The 21,385-nt window shown below is 36.6% G+C and overlaps 1 protein-coding gene across 1 annotated transcript in view; it reads left to right on the top strand.

Annotated features, from left to right (window-relative positions):
- The window catches only part of LOC104496663 (transcription factor SPT20 homolog), a gene marked incomplete at its 3' end in the record, with an annotated part of 21,843 nt that extends 1,281 nt beyond the window's left edge, over positions 1-20,562 (top strand). The window contains exons 2-15 of the mRNA XM_010139820.1: positions 888-923; positions 2,091-2,149; positions 2,233-2,299; positions 8,351-8,480; positions 9,135-9,238; positions 9,728-9,844; positions 9,964-10,017; positions 10,899-11,038; positions 12,190-12,346; positions 12,455-12,511; positions 13,533-13,604; positions 14,454-14,611; positions 15,748-15,780; positions 20,445-20,562. Coding sequence (XP_010138122.1) covers positions 888-923; positions 2,091-2,149; positions 2,233-2,299; positions 8,351-8,480; positions 9,135-9,238; positions 9,728-9,844; positions 9,964-10,017; positions 10,899-11,038; positions 12,190-12,346; positions 12,455-12,511; positions 13,533-13,604; positions 14,454-14,611; positions 15,748-15,780; positions 20,445-20,562 — 1,302 coding nt within the window. The remainder of the gene's footprint in view (positions 1-887; positions 924-2,090; positions 2,150-2,232; positions 2,300-8,350; positions 8,481-9,134; positions 9,239-9,727; positions 9,845-9,963; positions 10,018-10,898; positions 11,039-12,189; positions 12,347-12,454; positions 12,512-13,532; positions 13,605-14,453; positions 14,612-15,747; positions 15,781-20,444) is intronic.
- Between the last annotated feature and the right edge of the window lie 823 nt (positions 20,563-21,385).

Genomic DNA, 21,385 nt, shown 5'->3' with positions numbered 1-21,385 from the left:
CTGCTAAAGTAAGTTCTAGAAAAGGAAAGTTAGGGGCCAGGGGAGACTTCCTCTGGTTTTTGGCACTGGTGCTTGTTTGAAGTTCTTGTCAAATTTTAGTCCAAGAACTCATTATTCTTACCTATGAAGCTGTTTGCTCTTCCTGAAATGCATGTATGTCTACTGCAGGTATAGTAAAGTGAAAGACATTCCAAAGGAGCTAAGTCCAATGTCTAGTCCAGTATACTATGCTATGGGATATAGAGAAGCTTTTGCAGATTTTGATGTGTTGTCCTAGGACTGGGCATAGTTCTTAGTCTGCCTTGGAGGAAATCTGCAGTGGAGGCTGTATTTTTTAGCCACCTATCAGTATGTCGTAAGAAACTCTTCTCAAATTATATTGTGTGCAGAAGTAACATTCTGAGTATGAGATCTTTGTTTCCATTTTGTACAAAAATAACTATACTAATACTTAAAGCACCTGTATCTAAAAGTGAAATGGTTTCTTCCTAGACAGCTGTTCAGGGATACTTTGGCCTTGTCTTTCTGTTGAATTAGTAGCCAGTTTAAGAAAGGAGAACACGTTTTCTGCTTGTAATCTCTAATTGTTTTGGTTACTGCTTTTATTAGGTGTAATTGCTATTCCTGTTGTTTATTCTAATTGTCTTTCATTGTACTAAGACTTAATAATTTAGCCAAAATCTTGCAAGTAGACACTCGGTAGTGGGATTAATTATTGTTACTGCGGTTACATAAGGTTTCAGCTGATAAGTTTGTCAAAGAATGTCTGAGCCTATCTTCTTACTATACATTTTATCAGTAGTACTAGAGTTTTTGTGGTGTTTTCTATGTATGAAGATGTTTAAAGAGTTAATGTAATTTCTAAAAAACCCTTGTAAATCTTGCAGCAACAAGCGTTAGAACTGGCATTGGATCGTGCAGAGGTAAGGAGTAGCTATGTTATTACCTTGTACATAATATACTGGTCTCACAGATATAAAAACACAATAGTTATTTTTTATTTTTTCTTAAAAGCAATGGAGGAACATATCGTGTGTGTATATATGTCTGTATAAATAATCACCCATACTTGTAACACTATTTTTGGAAAATTCTCACTAAAATTGCTGTGTCATGTATTTGGCTCTTACCCGTTGTACTGATATCATCAAGTGCAATGATGATAGACTATGCAGGGCTTGGTTTTTTCTCTTTTAAACCAGCAGATCTGTGTACTGTGAAATAAGCAAAGCTGTACAGAGACAGCTGGCAGGAATACATGGCAGAATCCTGTTTGTGTTTTTAAAGGTAGACCAGTTAGAACGAACAGGCGGGTTCGTTCACATTCATGTTCTTTCAGGGTGACATATGGTATATTGGTTACACTGAACCTATTATGGGAAATATGTGTTTCTGTGGGAGAAGCGCTCTTCGCTGAAATTCTGAACTAAGCTGTTAATCAAAATACTTCAGACAAAAAACAGGGATTTGGAAAAAGCTTGTTAAAATACAAGCTACATGTACTGTATGATGATACTCCTCTTCCTTAATTCAAATATTTAATGTAGCTGAATTTATAATACACAGCTCTATAGAGAAAATTAGTGTAAATGCAGGAGACAAAGGCAAAAGTTAAACTTCCCAAAGTTGGTTTTGTTGAGGAGTACTTGATTTGTAAGTGTTGTCAAGCCAGTATGTGTGAATTTGATTATATCTTAGCTTAACTTCATATCATAACTTCATAATATATCATATCATAACTTCAGTATGTTACCATATTAACTTCAGCAGCATTAAGTATAGTAGTGTTACTGCTACAGTACTGTTGCTTACTACTGTAATTACAAAACATGAGTGTAAAATCAAGATTTTATATGCAACTCATGCCACAAGTATGAAGTGCTGTGTGTCAGCTAAATTGAGCTGTGTGCTTGTTGATGACTATAGCATACTCCAGATCGTGTTTGCTTTTGAAACAGTCGTGCACCATAACTGCTAATTACTTTCTGTATACATAGAATACTTTCTGGTAATGGTCTAAAGCTGCGTGGTAGCTGGAATTAGATTTCTTTGTAATATATGTTATTTTTTGGTTTACTTTTCTCTTCTAGTATATCATTGAAAGTGCCCGTCAGAGACCTCCCAAAAGAAAGTATTTATCCAGTGGAAGGTAGTAAGAGTTTCAGTATTTAGTTTTAAAGTAGCATTTCCTTGATTTAATTTTGGTTACATTTTAAACTTTTTTAATTTCAGAAAATCTGTATTTCAAAAACTCTATGATTTATATATAGAAGAATGTGAAAAAGAGCCTGAGATAAAGGTAAGTGGAAATTGCCGAGAAGCTTTTCATTTCTGTCTAAATAGACAAGTTCGGGAAATACTTTTCTTCACTTAATTTCTTTGTTAAAAAAAAAAATAAACTTTGGTTGCTGTAGTAATTAGCTAAGACTAAGACTACAGGAGAAATTAGTATTATGAATTCTGTGGACTGAACTGTATAATTTAATAGCATCATTGGTTTGAAACAAAAACAAGGTTATCGGAGAGCCAGTGACTACCTGGTAACACTCTATCTCTTTTTAAAGGTAATAAAGTAGAATGCTGACAGGAGACTGTAAGATTGTGCTCTTGAGATGCTTTCCTATATATGAAAGCAGAGAATTTCGAAAGAATGGTCTAGAATGGAGAGGTGTATCTAACAAGGTTATTAGATTACTATTAAAGTGAGTGATATGAGTAGTAAGGCCTGGACTGGCTTAATCCTGTGTCACTGAAATCACTTGTGCAGGTGAATTTCAGGGCCAATGTCAACACCAGGTGCACTGTTGTCAGTATCACTGTTTCAAAATCAATTGCTTGTATGACTGACTTGAGAAAAGATGGGGAGAATTTTTTAGAATCTTTGCTTTGCTGTAAATTCAGATTTATTTCTTGGATATCTGATGAATTCCTAAGACATTTTGTGAATTGATTTCATAACATCAGCAAAGAAGTTTAAAGAGGCTTAGCAACCATAAATCTAAGGTGTAAAAGTTACAAGTTACTTTGCTAAACTGTAACTATCAAATGGGATGAGAAGAACAAGCTGTGGAATCTGCTGTATTGCTGCTTCCCAATGTTACTGAGCAACTGTAATTCTTTTGGGGGATTTTGATGTAGTTGGTTTTATTTAGTATAAGATACTGAAATTGCTAACGTGAGTAAGGTGCTAAGTAACATAAGTAAGTTACAGGCTTGAAAAGATTGAAGTATCAATAGGGAATGGGTAACAAAATATTTGAGCAGCTGGAGAAGATTGGACTTAATAGAGTGGAATCTGGAAAAAATTAGTATTTTAATGCGATAGTTGTTGCGAAACTAGAAGGCACTTAGCAAACTAACCCAACTAAAATAGTGGAGAGCTATACTATGACAGTAGATGAAGGGGATTATTGCTCATCTAGATTGAGTAAAAATTTAGGTTCTTCTTTATTGAAAGATTTGAAACTTATTATGATGTAAAAAATTGTATTTAGAGTCCTTATTCATTGAACTAAGATGTCAATAGTTAATAGATATCTTGGTCTTATCTTATGGATTGTAATTATTTAAAATGAGAATCTCAAAGGTAGGGCTGCAAAGGTTAAAACACAATGCTATTGTGAAACTTCATCCATGAGCATAGGACTGTTTATTGGTCTGCTAATTTGCACAATAAAACTGAAGAAGGAAATTGTATTCTGACTAGAATTTGTCCAGTGGCTTGAAGGTAGCTTTTTTAGTGTTTATGTATACAGAACTGTCAAAGTTTCTATTCCAGTACTGCACCACTTTGGTGCAATTACATTGTCCACTCAAAAGCGATTTTTAAATTGACACTGAATATTATTTTTCAATTTTAACTTTCTCCCTTTATCTTAGATTTTGTAATACTACATCTCTCCCATGTTCCTGTTTTCTACCCTGCAGTTTACTTGGTCACTCACATCCTTATCCTTGGCATCCGTAGGGAAGACCAGATTTTTCACAGTGATTGATGAAGTACTAATGAATTATTCATCCTCCAGTCTGCCCAGCTTCATTACTTCTCCATGTCTCTTCTAATTGTGCATGCACACTAGAGAGAGAACTACGCTGAGGTGATTATCTAGGACAATCAGTTTCGTTTGGACTCTAGTGCGTAGCTTTTCTGAACCCAAAACCTGAAAGAAATAAAAGTCAAAACAATATTTTTGGAAGCAGTGTTAGATACTAATATGAAAACAGACCTGGTCTGTGAACTGGGAGGATCTATGCCAGGCAGGTGAAGATCTCCACTACCAAAAAAAAAAAAAAAAAATTAAAAATCATGGATCGGTCACCTGTTCTCAATTGGTGCCTTTTGATAGCTGCATATGGTAGCATTAGTGTGCAAGCATGAACGCACCTCAGGGTAATTAAAGTTTCAGAACACCATTAATGAAGTTTCTTGAATTCCATGTTGGACTAGTGCAAAAATACTAAAGCACATACAAGCGTTTTTACAGCAAAGTAGCAGATAGAGGTACACAGGTAGCTATAGGGAATGAGTATGATGAATGAATAAATCAAACGGTTCCAGATAACAGTGGGGATTTTTTTTGTTTGTTTTGCTGGATTCTTTTGGTCCTCAATTAATCTCTACTGCTGGTGAATGATACACAAGGTTGGATGTATTTGGGAAATTGTATAAAACATCATATTGCATGGATATTGATTCTGTTCTTGAAGAAAACACAACTAACTTGCATATGTAAGGTGAGAAAACAATTGACTGTAAGAATGCATTTTAAAGCAAAGCGAAGCCTCATTAGGGTGAGACATGCAGACTTTGTTCAGACCACAGTATTCCTGAAGTTTGATGGGCAAAACCTTACCTTAGGTGTTACTTATGAAAGTGAAATGTTTTCTTGCCTCCATTACAGAGGCTGCTTGGCCCTCGTCCTTGAGCTGCATTAACACTAGTCTGTTGGAATGGTGGCCTAAAGATTGGCACAGCCAGTTACATCCTGGTGGAAGCATACCTAGCTATGAGTTGCAGTCTTCTCTCAGGATCTTATTTTGGTTCGGCTACATCACAAAGATCTTTAGGCGTTAGTTTATTCCTTGTATTTTGTAATAACTCTGAAGTTGCTTACCATTGCTCTTTCAATTTTCGAGTAGTTAATTGTTCTGCTGAAATTGAGACAAAATTTTACCTTCCAAGGTGCATCTCCTCTTTATTTGTAAAGTGGCGCTGGCGTTAATGAAATGTGTCCAAAGTCAAGGGAAAAAACTGGGTTGATTGTTTCATATTTCCGTTTCACAGAGATACAGTAAATAGCTACAAGAGCTGTTTTTGTATGGAGATGATCTCTTTATTTTAAGTTTTTTGATCAACTTTTCTGTCATAAGTGGGAAATTGGTTTAAGATGTTACAGTGAGAGACAAGAAAAGTAGTCGTGGTAAAGATAAACCCATAATTTTGTGTGACATTGGTGCAGTTTTGGAAGAGTAGGCATTAAAATTAGCATTTTGATCATAGCCAAGGAAGGAGGACTAACAAAGAGCATAAAATCATTAATTCACGCTTGTTAGGCAGGAGTGCTCAGTGTTTTTTATCAGTGGTAGTTGTCAGGAGCTGTTGAAAGTGAAAGGAAGCACCTGTGCCTTCTCTCTGCTGCGTTCCAGCCATCATGCAGTCTCTGCGATGCATGAGTAGGAGGGGGGAGTGTCACTTTTCTGTAGATGCAGTCAGAGAGGGTTAGGAGTTTTAGCTGATGTAACAGGGCGGTGTAACTGGCCTGGTTGCTTGGTGTCTGAACTCTTGCAATATACTGCAATGAATGCTTAAGAAATGTAATACACCTCAGGCCATTTCTTGATCTTTAAAATCTTTCCAAACAAGACCTGAGCTAATGCTTAGTATCAGCTCTGAGCTAGTATCTAATAGCCGGCTCAAAGGAGAAAGCTGATTTTTTTAAATAAAAAAATGTTCATGCTTGGTGAAATGTAATTTTACCTGCTTATTGAAATATTTGTACTAAAAATGTTAATTTACTCCAGTGTCTTGGAGAGGCTTTGTATTTTAAAATACGCTTGGAATACGTCCTAAGAAGTTCAGGTCATGTGAATGTAGTGTCAAAAAGTTCTTAGGCGTATGTGATTGTCCTCTCTTCTTTACCTGGTTTCTCCCCTCAACATTCTAACTTGTAAAAAAATGAAACAAGTAAAAAACCAACTGGCTAACTATTATTGAACAAAACTTAAAAATTAAAATAACATGTCATTTACTGAATAAATTTGAGAGTGATGCAATTAACTCAATTACATTTAGAATTGAACTACCATTTTATATTTTACTTAGGAGGTGTTCAAGGAGCAGAGGCCTTCCATGAAATAAATCTCATGATGATTTCTTGCATGCACAGACAAATTTCTGGGAACAAAAAAATGAATTGTTCGTTTAGAAATTCTGGGAATGGTTACTAGTTAGTATAAATTATACAGTGCCTCTATTTTGGATGGAATAATGGCTTTAGTTGAATGATGCTTTTTCTTCAGCTGAAGAAAAATACAGTGAAGTTGTGTTAGACATGTTAACAGCATGATTAGTAATAAATTCTAGAAGCAGTATTGATTCTGTCCAAATGATAGAGGAATGGGATTGTTTTTTGGGGTTTTTTTAATTGCCTTCTTTTTTATTTTTAAATATAACTTCAGTATAGATAACTAGTTTTTTCTTAAGCTCTCATACATAACCTGATGATCCTTTTTTCATCAACTCTTACAGAATTCTCATAATCTTTTCTGTCCTAATGCCATTGCATTAAATTGCAAGTAAATAGGAAAGAAAGTTCATCTATTCAACATGGGGAGAGTGGGGTGGAGGGAAATAAAAGAACTTTTCCATCAAAAGATGACAGAATCTCAATTCTTAAGAGAAGATGTCAGAGTAGTTGAGTGTTGACTTTGCTCTCCAGTGGCATTTACTATACCACAGCTGCTTCATCCTGTGTATAAGTGAAAGCCCAATAGCTACATCCTCTTCTCAACGACATGTCTGAAAACAGTCTCCTGTTTTAGGATAGATGTTGAGGGGTTTTAGTAGTAACTGAAGAAGGTTTTGCGTAACAGAATGCATCTCCAGAGTCCTAATCGAGGCATTTGCTTTCCTGAGCAATCTCTACCTCTGTCGTTGCCATGACATGTCTTTCCCATTCTCCCCTGCTCCTCCAGTTCTTTCCCATTAATTCTCCAGGATTTATGTGCTGCTTTGTCCTTTTCTTTGTGTTAGTTTCTGCAGTTTCTAACCTCTAACAGCTGGTAAGATGTTGTCACCATCATTCATGATGTACAGGGAAGAGTTAAATTTGGACAATAGTTCTAAAACTGCATAGCAGGAGATGGAAAAGGTTCTTCTCCCCTTTCTCTGCATACCTGTTAAAATCATCTGTTGGATTATATTGCTGTGGGATTTGGGGGTTAGTTTTCAGTCCTTTTTTCTTAGTTCATCTCTTGCAAGTGATGATCTTTCTATCTTCTCGATATCTCTGGGAAGATAAAACTGTTCAGAAAGAGATAGCCCACTAGTACTTAGCTGGGTTTATGGGAAATGAGAGGTTGGGCAGGCCTGGTAGAGCACTAGGATTAACTTTCAGTGAATGGCTCCACCCAGTCCTGGTGTTCAGTTATGAAATACAGCTTCCAGCCAGAAGATGTAAAATTATCTGAGGTTTAGAATTCGTTGTCTTAAGTTCTAAAGCAGCTTTTAAAATGTTTAAATTTGTAGGATGTATATGGGATCTTTGAAATGTACTAATTAATTTTACAAACCTATTGTACGTGGAAAAGATTGTTCTTATGATTAAATAAGGGAAGAGTCTCTGCAGCTGCGGGCTCAGATTTCAGCAAATACAGACAAAGTAGTGCAGTTAAGAAAGCTTCCAAATGCTGTAGCTGAATATTTTAACACTGGAAAGAAATGTCTCCGTCTGTTAGAAATATTTGAAAGTACTAAATATTTGCTGTTATCATCAAACAATGTATAGTGTATAAACAATGCTGGTAGAAATGATACAAATAATAGTGCACTGTAGATTTACAACATTGTAGAATAGGGTCATTCTTGCTAACTGTGTTGTCTGCAGACTTATAATGCAAGGTTGTTAATTTACATGAGTTCTTTTAAAAATTTGTATAAGTATGTATATTAATACGTAATTAATTGCATAATTAATAAATAAAATATGTAATACATATTAATAGGTAATAACTGGGTTTGTTTAGATACATAATTCAACGTTAATCTAAATAGTACTCATTCTAGCAATTGTTTTTATTTCTACTAATTACTTGATAGTATTGTGTTCATGAGCAATGTTTACTTCTAAAGCAGAAGCTGAGGCGAAATGTGAATTTACTCGAGAAGCTGGTTATGCAGGAGACATTGTCATGTCTGGTAGTGAACCTCTATCCAGGAAATGAGGGTTATTCACTTATGCTCAGGGGAAAAAATGGTTCAGGTAATATTTTTTTCTCTTTTAAAAATACTTTGAATGTTCTATAAATACTTAAAATGTGTTGATGCTTACATTTAACCGTTTCACTTCTAACATAATCCCTTGGAGGAGCAGGGAGGGGAAATCCCAAAACAATTGTACTTGAGCTAGAAACTTCTGTAAAGCTGTGAGGTGCTCAGAAATGGTCTGTAATGGTGCAGCAGTAAATATGAGTCTTTTTGATAACCTTCCATTCTATTATTTCCCCTTAGCTTCCTGAGTTGCCTATCTGAGTTTCTCTCTCTTGAGGTTCCTTCTGTCAAGTTGTTTCTTTCACCGCTTCCTAAATCTAGGTCTGACTAAAGGCATCCGTGTTCTGGTTTGGTTGCATCTTACTGCTGCTGGTACTGCGATTTGCAGTAAGAGCTCACAGTATATCAACTGAAAGCAAAAATTTCGTCCCATTGAGCTATTAAAGCATATTGCCTTTTGGCACAGTAAAAGCAAAATTAAGCTCTGGGAACAAAAATGGATGTAAAAATACTATGCAAAAAAATTGCCTGTTTGGATAGATTTCTGCTGGCCCTGTCTTTTACTGCAGTGAGCTTGTTTTAGATTTATTGTTAAAGTTTAAACTTGAAAGGCAAAAGAAAAGTAATACAATTTGTATCAATTCAGATTCTGAGACCATTCGGCTGCCTTATGAGGAAGGAGAGCTGCTTGAATATTTGGATGCAGAGGAACTACCACCTATTTTGGTTGATCTTTTAGAAAAATCTCAGGTTTGAAAGTTTCATTTTCAAGAAGAATGTGTATATTGTACCCAGATAGACTTTTTTTTTTTTATTGAATGCTTCACATCGGTGATTCCAACTGCAAGACATAAAAAACTTGTACATTTGGAACTGTAATATTTAATGCCCCAAATAAATATTTTATTGATATATAGGAGAAAAAAAATATTGAAAAGGGTAGAAGAGAGATTGCTATGGTTAAGGCTGCCAAACAACTTCAGCTCTGCTCTAGCAAGATGTCCTTTGTTCTTTATCATTATGAAATATTTGGCATGGGAATTTCTTAAAACTACACTGCTGGCATATGAAAACACTACATCTGAAGCTCATATTTTAGGTTTGCCTAGGTATAGTAAAGACCCCTGGTCTGACAAAATTAGCGATTAGTTTTATTCATGGTATCACTGAGTTTTATATGATATGTAGCAAACTTGTTGGGGGCCTTTATTTACAAGTTGGTTTTTTTGGTTCAACCAGGTTAATATTTTTCACTGTGGATGTGTCATAGCAGAAATACGTGACTATAGGCAGTCTGGTAACATGAAATCTCCGACATACCAAAGCAAGCACATTCTTTTGCGTCCTACAATGCAGGTAAGAAGTCATTCTTCAGTGTTGTGGTAGTTCCTGGACTGGATATGAACTATTACTGAACGTATTTTAAGAAGACTTATTTAGTTGAAAGCTAATTACCATTATGTCTTCTTCCTCAGACTTTAATTTGTGATGTGCATTCTATAACAAGTGACAACCACAAATGGACACAGGTGAGTCAGCAGTTATTTTAAAATTTAACAGTGATGAGGGACACAATAAAATATTTAATTGTTTAATAAAATCCAATAAGCAAAATCGATCATATTGTTTATTAATGCAAACTGTCAGTGATATGCATAGTGGTGCATGGCACATACTCCAGAGAGGTGTCAAATAACACCTTAATAGCATTTGTCCACAAGATGCCATGTAGAGCAGTAGCACTTGCTAAAAGTTCTGTAGAATCATACCTTCATTTTTGGTAGTGCAGAATGACAGTATTGGAGTTACTATAACTAGAAAACCTTACTTTATTCATCTTCAACATACAGCTCCAGAACAGTTGGAGTCTAATGACACAATTGCTCCTCTTGCATTATTTTGCTATTGATAATTTTACAGTAAAGAGAATCTTAAGTAACAACAGTTGTACAGTTATAGTTCAGTGCTGAATAGCATAGTGTAGTCAATGTGCTCCTTTGAATTTCAGAGCCGCAGTTGTGCTCAAATCCGTTTCAAACTGTAATCTAAAGTCCCAGGAAGATCATCTTTATGGCACTAGTTGCCAGTTCATCATTATTAATCACTCACAGAAAGTGGATTTCATTGCCACTGGGACTGTGTTTAAAACAATCAAAGAAAGCACAAACAAAAAACCAGAACGTGCCCCCTGCTTTTTGGAAGGACTTCTTTTCCTATTGGAAACCCGACCCAAAGCTCTGTAACTCATAATAATGGTTAGTGATAATTAACTGTTGAATGTTTTCTTTTGTTGACTACCCAAACATACTTTCAGATTTCTTTAAGATAATGTGCACGCATGCGTAAGTATATATCAACTTAATTAGTGTAAAAGTCTTCATATTTTTATTAATAGCTGTGTGTATTACAGGAGGACAAACTCCTACTTGAGAGCCAACTTATTTTGGCTACAGCAGAGCCATTGTGTCTTGATCCGTCAATAGCAGTGACCTGCACTACAAACAGACTGCTGTACAACAAGCAGAAGATGAACACTCGCCCCATGAAACGGTAGTTTTCAGTGTGAAGTGTGTTGAGACTTACTTTGAAATTTTATGAAGTATTTCAAAGAAAATATAAGTAAGGCTTTACGTGGAAATTTTGCTTCTCATGTAATATCTACTTAATAAATATTAAGAATAGGAGGAACAGTTAAGCAGTTATATCCTGTGTATATATATTATTTTCTTAACGTACATTATAATGCAGTTTTGGTTTTGTCCTTTTTTGCATAAGTCAGACGTAAGCTGAGTCAGGTGACAGCTCAGTAATGTGAAATATAAAAATGGATATGTCACCTATTGGACTCTGATTTGTTAAAGGCTGTGTACAAGTTTAACCCTGAATGAGGAAATCAAGGGAATTATTTAATGCTTGACAGTCAGGCTGAACAGAAGTACAGGCATATTAGAATCTTAGAAAAGTTAAAAGTAATGTAGAATGCACTATATACAAGATGTTTAAATGGATTTACTTTTTAAAATGGTTCACATTTGTCCTACTAAAAGAGTTGAATTCACTCTGTAGAATGAAAATGTACTAATGGTCTGTCAGAATTACTGACACTTTTAAAACTACATTTGCATTGAATGTGCATGAATAGGTGTACGTATGCTAATGTACAACCAGTGTAATGTCTTAAAGTGTAAATTGTGAAATTGATCCTTAAAATTTGACCTTGTTTAACAAACATTCCACTAGAAAAATAGACAAATGAATGTCCAGAAGAGCATTAATGTACCAATGAGTTTGGCATGAGACAGAGACATGCAGAGTTACTGTGTGTATAACTTTATAGTTGCATAAGCAGTACGCAGATCTTTTGTCAGAACAGAAATCGATGATAATATACAAATATTTTAAGCTTGGCAACTTCTCAGTTACTCATTTGAAGTTCTCATGTACTTCAGTTATGCATTTCAGAAATAACCCCATTCTTGGTGGTGAAATGAACGGAATACTAGTATTTTTAAAAATAGGAGATCAAGAGTTTGAATTGTAGAACATAATCCAGAATAGCTATTTTAAATTAATACTTTAAAGCCTGTCTTTTAGTCTCAGTGTAAGTAGCATTCCCCCTCTATATATTTTTGTGTCTATACGGAGGCAGTGGGGAATTTCATTTTGATGGTGTTACAAGCTTATCTGTCATCTTACCATAGGTGCTTCAAAAGGTACTCAAGGTCGTCTCTGAACAGACAGCAGGAAGTAGCTCACTATTCAACTCCACCTCAGCTCAGACTACTTGACTACTTACAGAAAAGAAAGGAGAGGAAAGGAGCCCAGCAATATGACCTCAAAATTTCTAAAGCTGGAAATGTAAGTGTTTTTTAGGCATGGGAGGATATGCTTCTAACTATTTATTTAACTATTTAACTGCTTCTAACCATTTATTTAAAGCATTAATGCTGCTTTTTCATCTTCCAGTGCGTAGATATGTGGAAACAGAATCCTTGCTACTTGACTGCACCTTCTGAAGTGGATGTAAGTCCAGTTGCTACCATTAACAATTATTAGCAATTGTGCTGAACATTGTATTGTATGAAGAAGTTACTACAGAGTATCCAGTATCAAAGAATGACCTTTAAAAAATAAGAATTGCTTTATTTAAAATTATTTTACTGTAGTGTGAGGTATAAACACAGGCTAAGCCATACTGGAATACATTGCAATCATAACATAATCGTTTGGATGAATTAACAGTGCAAACAGACCTTTAGTATTGTTAATCTGTGATTCAATGAGCACATGTCTATTTGAAGTTGTCTGATAATAGAAAAAATAGGAAAAGAAATGAGCTCAAGGAATTTAAAAACATGTCGCCTCAACTTGGTAGAAATTATTCTTTTTTTGACATGTTGTGGTACTATTGGTCGTAATATTTTTAATAGTTTAACTTTTTTATACAGAGTTCTAGTTGGGAATTCTCCTGATCACTCTGTGTACATTCTTCTCTCGGGGACATTCACGTTCTCAGTTTCTGGCACTGTAAAACACATATTACTGGCATACTCAGGGATCAGTAGGCTAGACAAGACTGTAGCTGTGGACTTAACAGAGCAAGAGTGCGTGTTATACATGAAATGATGCTGTAAGTTTATATAAACCTTCTCTCTCTTCACCCTTCAAGAGTGTTGTACTGACCTGATCAGAATCTTAATGAGTATTGTGAAATTTTTTTAATCATTCCACGTTGCAGGCAGGGATTTCAATCTCTAGTCTTAAGCCAGTTCTCACACTTGCATTGAGTTTAACATAGCAAATGTGGTGTAGCAGAATAAATGTAAAGTTCTGAGGGGTTCTCCAATTTAGTATTCCTGAATGTATAATGCAAAGAAGGGGCGGTGTACAAAGTAGCAAGCCAGCCTTATTTGTTTCTTGCACTCGTTCTTTAAGACTATTATGTTAGCCACTGTTAAAAACAAGAAGCTGTGCTAGATTTACTTTAACTCTGGCCCGATATGATTATTCTTCTTTCTTTTCTGCTATCTCCATTTCCTTTAAGGTGGAAAAATACGCCAAGGTGGAAAAATCTATCAAGCCTGATGACTCACAACCAACTGTCTGGCCAGCACATGTGAGTAGTTTTGGCCAAACTTCTCTGTCTCTAGTTAAAACATCTCTTACTTCACCAGAATCAAAGTAATGTGAAAATACTGTTCCCTACCCCAATTTAATTAATTGTCCATGTGTTATATAGACACAGAAGGATTACTGCAGATTGGTAATTTCATACTGTGCAGCATACATGTGATCCATCTTGTAATTTCTTAAGGTTTCACAGAAATAAGAGGAAAAGCAACTTTAATCTCCCAAGTAAAATGGCCTCCTTCTGTAAAGAAAGCATAATAGTTTACAGGGAGCAGTACTCTGCTCAACAAGTTGCTTTTTCTACTCAGATGCAAGTGCTTCCGTTAAAATCAAAATATTTAATTTGGAAAGAGGTTAAGTAATTGTAAATACCTCTTACAGAAAGCTCTTTCTGCAATGTTTAAATTGAACATTAAGATTGTTGACACAAACTACATGATTTGATAAGGAGCAGTTATTGAATATAATCAGCCATAAGTAAATACATTAATTTTTTGTAATTTTGGACGCAGGGTACTACCTTTATTAACAGCATCTGCCATAATGTCTTTGTATTTGTTTTCTATAATTTATATAAAACTGTTTCTCTATGTGTTTAGCCCGTATAACTTCCCAAATCTAACATGATTGTTTAGGATTTGCAATATTTTGGTATTTTTGAGATGATAACATTTCTTCTCATCCCTTTAGATAACTTCTTCTCAAATCACTTTCATTTTAGATAACGCTTGTCGTCTTATAGAGTGTTCTTATGTATAGCACTGGCATATTTCACCGGCTGTTTCTTATCTCACTTGTTTAAGACTTATTTGGTTATTTTCTTCTGTCTTTTTAGGAAATAAAAGATGATTATGTGTTTGAATGTGAAGTTGGTAATCAGCTTCAGAAAACAAAGCTGACCATTTTTCAGTCTCTTGGCAATCCCTTGTACTATGGTAAAATCCAGACGCTCAAAGGAGATGAGGAAAATGACAACCTGTTAACTCCATCACAGTAAGTTATGTGCTCTTTTAAACTGTGCTGTGATCTGATAGATGAAGGAAGACAAACAATCATCTCAGTCATAAAAGTACTCCAGAAACAGAAATCTGATTTAGAAGTTCTGTTTGAAAAGGTCAGCTAATGAACCTAAAACTTTAACAACAACAAAAAATAAAACAAACAAACAACAAAATCACCAAAACAAAGTAAATGTACTTTTATGTAAAATCTCCATGTTCTTTTACATTATATTGTTGAAAAAAAAAAACCCAAACAAACAAACCCCAAAAAGCCCAACCCATTCCAATTGTGGAGACACCATGAGATCTTAGCGCTTTTTTTCCGTGTTACTCACAATTTCGATTGTTGTCAAAATTTGCCTGACACTGTGAAAACCTAAGAATTTATTATATTATGTTTATCCTTATGCAGAGAAATTAAGGTGAAAGTGAATTGAAAGGCACAGAAGACATTTATGTTGTTCTGTTATGAAGTAAAACAATGGGGAGGGGTTATAAAAAATTTTTGAGGTACAGAAAACAAGGACAACACTACAGGTCTGTGCTGTTGTCGAAAAACCAAAAAATCACTGAAGTAATAAGTTTGCAGACCAGCAGTATTATGCAGTAGAAAAATGCTTATTTAGGAGTTCGGGGAAAATCACGAGGAACCAAAATTTGTGTAAGTTAAATCAAACAATGGAAACTAAATGTTAATATTACAGGTAGGGCTGTATTTTACATACCCACAGGACACTTATGTTTATATTTCGGTGTGAGCATATTGATATGTTGATTTATACATAACTTTTTACAGTAGCAATTCCGTAGCAGTTATTCACTTGCAGTTTTTTTGAAAGCATAAAATGCAAAACTTCCATGTTCTGCCTTTTGGTTTGTAGATAATTTAGTATTAAAGGAGGCCATATTAGACCATGTGTGTGGGGTGTATATATAGTTGTGAAGCCAAGTTTGTATTTCAAATGCTAAATAATACCTAGTCCATTACTTGGATGCATTATCCTTTGTGTTTTCAGCAGGTCTGAAAAAAGAGCAGCTTTGGCATTTGTTCTAAGTTTTATGATTATAAAAACATGTTCTTTTAGTCCAGTTAATGACTGAAAATGTATTATCCATTTTACATTTCAGGTTCCTTATTGGTTCGAAGACTGATGCTGAAAGGTAAATTAATACAGTATGTACAACCATTCAGCTTGATGCCAAATAGTGAATTTTGTTTCTTTTAGCCATTATGACTGCTATCGTTATGGTTGTGGAAACAGATGAGAAAAATAAGAGGAATTAGTCATCATAACAAGAAGTAGGATAGAGTGTGCGGTTTCTGTCTTTAACAAGCAAGGAAGAATAAAGCAAGTATGTGAATACAGCTTGTCCCACTACCTAAATTTCAAGCATGTTGTTACAGTTATTTGTACGATTATTCTTGATTACACAGGTGGTAATAAAATTTTGAGAGCACTTAGCAGGAATTTCATCTTGACATTTTGTATGGTAAATTAGCAATCATGGAAATTGTTTGTTTGAACTTCAAGTGTAATCTAGAACTTAGATATACACAAGTTATTTTTGTGCATTGTACATTCCTTGGTGCAGCTTTCTTAGAGAAGCAAGTAGCAAAACAGCTTTCCAGTGTATTTTAGTTGTAAAATGATTAGGAGTCGCAATTCTGGGATAACTGAGCACAGTATTTCCCCAAATGTTTGTCAGTGTGCATCACATTAGATACCTGTGTTTCTTTGTGCATATGAGCACAGAACCTTTAAAAAGCAATCTCTTCAAAGCCAGTTGTGGTTTTCTGCCTTCGTAAGACACCTCGAGGTGATGTACATACCACAGCTCTTAACCCCACACCCTCTTCTTTTGTGCCTGGCAGGGAAATGAGTCCTTGATTTGTCAAAAATCTGTCATGGAACACCTGGTTGCCAGGGACCTCATAGAACACCTGGATGAACACCAGGTCCATCCTTCCTTGGCAAAAGCACAGTCTAGATAAGATGGCCCAGCACACTGTCCAGGTGAATCTTGAAAGTGTCCAATGTTGGGGAATCGGTTGCTTCCTTGGGGAGATTATTCTAATGACTGGTTGTCCCTGTCATGAAAACTTCCTTGTTGTGTCTCATCGGAATCTCCCCAGGAGTAACTTGTACCTATTACCCCTTGTCTTTTCCATACAACTCCTTGTAAAAGGGAGTCTCCGTCGTCTTTGTAACCAGCCTTTAAATACTGGACATGGTGATAAGGTCTCCATTAAGCCTTCTTATCTCAAGGCTGAACAAATCCAATTTTCTCAGCCTTTTCTCATACAGTAGGCTTGCCCAGTCCTTTGATCACCTGTGCAGCCCTTCTCTGGACCCTCTCAAGACTATCCGTATCTGGGTCTTGTATAGCAGGGACCAAAACTAAACACTGTGTTCCAGGCGTGGCCTGAAAGCACTGAGCAGAGTGGGATACTGACTTCTTTATCTCTGCTGGTGATGCCCTTCATGATGCAAACCAGCATCCTGTTGGCTTTCTTTGCTGCAGTGGCACAGTGTTTGCTCACATTGAGCTTGTTGTCCACTAGGACCTCCAGGTCTCCTTCCACAGATCTGCTCTCCAGCCAGGTAGATCTCAGTCTGTGCTGCACTCCCAGATTATGTTTTCCCAGGTGCAAGAACTTACACTTGTCCTTGTTGAACTCTTCCAGCCTATCCAGGCCTTCCTGCAGAGTGGCTCTCCCGTCTCGAGTCTCCACTTCCCCACTCAGGTAGTAAACTTCTTCAGGGTACACTTGATCGCCCCATCCAGATCACTTATGAAGATACTGAACAGTGTTGGGCCCAATATCAATCCCTAGGGTACACCACTTGTGACAGGTTGCTAGTTTTAAAAAGAACTATTTAACACCACCCTTTGGGTGTGGCCTGTCAGTCAGTTACCCACCCACCACACAGACCACTTGTCTAGACTGTTACACATCCCTTCCTCTAGGAGGACCTGCGGGGAACTATACTGAAAGTTGTGGAGAAATCCAGGTATACAATGTCCACCACTCATCCCACATCAACTGAGCATGTTACTTTATTATAGAAGGTGATTAGATTTATCAAGCATGATTTGCTGTTGGTAAATCCATGCTGGCTTCTCCCAATCACATACTTCATTTGACTTGTGATAGCCCCCGAGAGGATTTTTTTCTATAGCATTCCTAGGGATTGAAGTAAGACTGATGGGCCTATATTTTCCTGGGTTCTCCCTTAAGCTCTTCTTGCAGGTGACATCTTCTTGGAGGTGACATTAACCTTCTTCCAGTGTTCTGGAAGAACATGTCCCCTGATCTCCACAACTTCTCAAAGATTGTGGAGCGCAGGCTCGCAATGGCATCATCCGGCTCTCTTAACACCCTTGGGTGGATGATATCTGGGCCCATCAATTTATAGGGGTTGAGCTCCTGTAGTAGTTCACATACCAGCTCTTCCTTCACTGACAGTGGGTCAGTGTTTGCATCGACCTGGACTTTTGTTCCCAAGGCCTGGGGCCTTGGGTGAAGAAAGTGGTGAGAACCTCTGCCTTTTCAGTGGTGTTGGTGACTAATTTACCTCTCCTTTTTAACAGTGGGGCAGTATTGTCCTTCTGTTTCTGTTTGTTTATGTATCTGAAGAACCCTTCCTTGCAGTTTTTGACATCTCTGGCCAATTTCAATTTGAGCTGAGCCTTTGCTTTTGTAACTCCATCTCTGCACGCTCTGGCAATGCCCCCGTAGTTCTCAATGGTTATTTATCTGCCTTTCCATCTCTGGGTTTGAGCAGACTCAGAAGATAACAGTTAAGCCAAGGGGTTTTCCCACTCAGCCTACATTCCATAGTTTTAAAAATGATTAACTGTTTTTGAGCTTCCAGAAGAGTGTTCTTGAAAAACTCCCAGCACTCGCTAGTTCCTTTAACTCCCACAACTCGCAGCCTTCTTTGTCCTCCATGGAATCTTCCCACCGGATCCCTCCCAACTGAGGTCTCAACAACTTGAAGTTTGCTTTGTTTCCTTTTATCCCAGACTCCACAATATTGTGATCACTGCAGTCAAGGCTATCACTAATTGAGATATCACAGAGGAAGTTTTCTTGGTTTGTGGGTAGCAGGTCCAGCAGTGCCTCATTCCTGGTTGGCGCATCTAACATTTGTATGAGGAAGCAGTCCTCTATGCATTTCAGGAATGTGAGGGATGACATGTGAGCTGCTCCATTGTTCTTCCAACAAATGTCTGGGTTGTTGAAGCCACCAATAAGAACCAGTTTCTATTGACTCAAAGCTTGCTTAAGTGACCCAAATATTGCTTTGTGGCCTTACTGTCTTGGTTCGGAGGTCAGTAGCAGATGCTGACTGTCAGATCCCGCTTGGAGACAACCCTTCTGATCTTGACCCACAGGCAGGGTTAGAGATAGGGTTTCTGCAATTGCTGCAATTGACTTGTATACATGCAAGGTTTTCCTTAACATAGAGCTTTGAAAACAAAGGAACTTGTTCTTTGTTTTAATAGATTATTTTGATCAAGAAACTCTTTGCTTATATTCTCTCCTGCCTCCTTGGTGCTGATAGAGGCTTTTGCTGTTTGTGCCATAAGCTGAAGTGGGGGACTGGTTGACTGAAAACTAAAACAATAATACAGGGGTCTGCTTTTAACTGGGATTGATTTCATGATCATGTTTGTCACTGGGTTGCATAAATTCTTTTATCAGAAAAAAGCAGTTGGATTTCACGGACCAGGACAAGAAGAAACAATACAGGGCAGAAGGGCAGGACCACTTTTTTGAGTACATGGCATTTTATTACTCCGATTCCACTGTCATTTTCAGGCAGTCTAAAATGTAATTGCTGAAAAAGGTACACTGCACCCTTTCCCCTACCATGTATCTTGGGGTCCTTGCTTATGTCTGCATTAGTCACATAATAGCATGTTGGATCAGTGCTACACCAAAATAAAGTGTGTTCATCGCATTTAGGTGTCAGCTAATGGAGGTATTCCAGCAGTTTTTCATCAAGTTTCAATCTGCCAGAGTGTAAGTGACACCAGATCTTCAGCTCGATTTTTCAAATCGGCAATGTCACTTTATATATTCTGCCTGTGTGTGTGAGACAGTATTCCCTCAGCTTAGCTCTCAGATTGGTAGAGGCGTAGTATTTCATTTGGTAGAACAGTATTTTAAACTTGGTTGCCTGATGCTATTGATGCTTTCGATTCCTGGACATGTCACTGGTTGTTAGTCTCATAGAATAAGACCTGGCTGTCCTGGTGCTCAAACAGAAGGGATCACTGTTGCTGTGATAACTGTTTCTTAGGTGTACATTCAGTATGGACCTCTTAGTTCATCCCTTGCTTTCAGAGTCCTCATCTGACATAGTCCTCAAGTTAAACGAGGGAGTGTAAGCAGACACACAGCTTTGTAAAAGAAGAGAATGGGATCCCCATTGACTGACACCCCAAAGAACTACGTCTGCATTTGGGAAGGAAACTGTTCTGTCTACTGTTTGGCATATTCCTCCAAAAGAGTGTTTCCAAACTTGTTTCTTAAACTTTATTTTGCATTAGAAAAAAAAGACAGTGATTAAAAGAAAGTTAAAACAGAATAAATTTAAGAAAAGAGCCCAGGAACATAAAGTGGAAAGATATAGAGAGATATAGATATGTTTTATATAAGTGCATCTCTATTTTACATAGATATATACTTACATAATACATACTTAAGTGTAAAATATATATGAATATGCAACGTTTACAGTTATGTGTTTATATGTATCTACTTCAGAAGTTTGAAGTTGTTAATTTTTTTATATCCTCATTGTTTCTTCCAGAGTGGTGAACCAGTATCAGGAATTAGTACAAAATGAAGCTAAATGTCCTGTGAAAATGTTTCATAATTCAGGTGGATCAGTCAATCTTAGTCATCTTTCTCCAGGGAAGGAGATGGAAGTGAGTTTAACTGAGCTGTACATTTCCTTTATTTGCACTTGATTATTGAATTATTAGAATAATTATTGCTATCCACATCTAAAAGTAAAATAACCTGAAAATTTCATTCTGAATCAATTTTTAAATGGTTTATTGTCATAATCATTCAATGTGAGTATACTGGAAAAGTTGGACGAAAACACTTTTTTGCTTTCAGTGTTCAAATGTTTTTAGCCATGTCTTTTTTTTCCACATGTATAGATAGTATAGTTAGCTCTGAGGTTTTGTTGTAGCATCTCCCCCTGTTCATCTGAACATTTCACAGAGCAGTATAGTAAAATGTAGTTATGCATTTTATTTTACAGGTCAGTAAACATAGAAGCAGATGTAGTAGCTGAACTTGTTTTACCTTCAGAAATTTAAAAAATTATTTTCTCTTTACTTTGAAGAGGAAGACTTTCAAGACAAACAAACCACCAGAAACTTTAAAGTGCCTGTGTTTGCTTGCACACATCCAGTAAAAATTCCCGCATTCCTAAATTCTCATGTTACTTTCTGCTTCTGGCTTTCTTCATCAGATTCGGTGCTCTGGTGGTGAGCTCTGGTGGTTAGCTCACCTAGTAAACGACTTTTCTGTCTGTTGGCCTATTTCCTTTGCTACATCTTTCCCTTAAATACCTACTTTTAAACTTGCTCTGAAAGAGGTAGTTCTTGCTGTGCACCACAACACAATGCAGAGGCAGTGGTTGCAGGAAGGAATATGAATGTTTCTGTATGTGTGTATATACATACGTGTATACACACACAGACGTGTGCATGCACGTGTGTGTGTATATGTATTAAA

This window comes from Buceros rhinoceros, unplaced genomic scaffold (genome assembly GCF_000710305.1).
Source record: "Buceros rhinoceros silvestris isolate BGI_N320 unplaced genomic scaffold, ASM71030v1 scaffold18977, whole genome shotgun sequence".
NCBI lineage: Eukaryota > Metazoa > Chordata > Aves > Bucerotiformes > Bucerotidae > Buceros > Buceros rhinoceros.
This window is presented reverse-complemented; position numbering and strand designations above follow the sequence as displayed.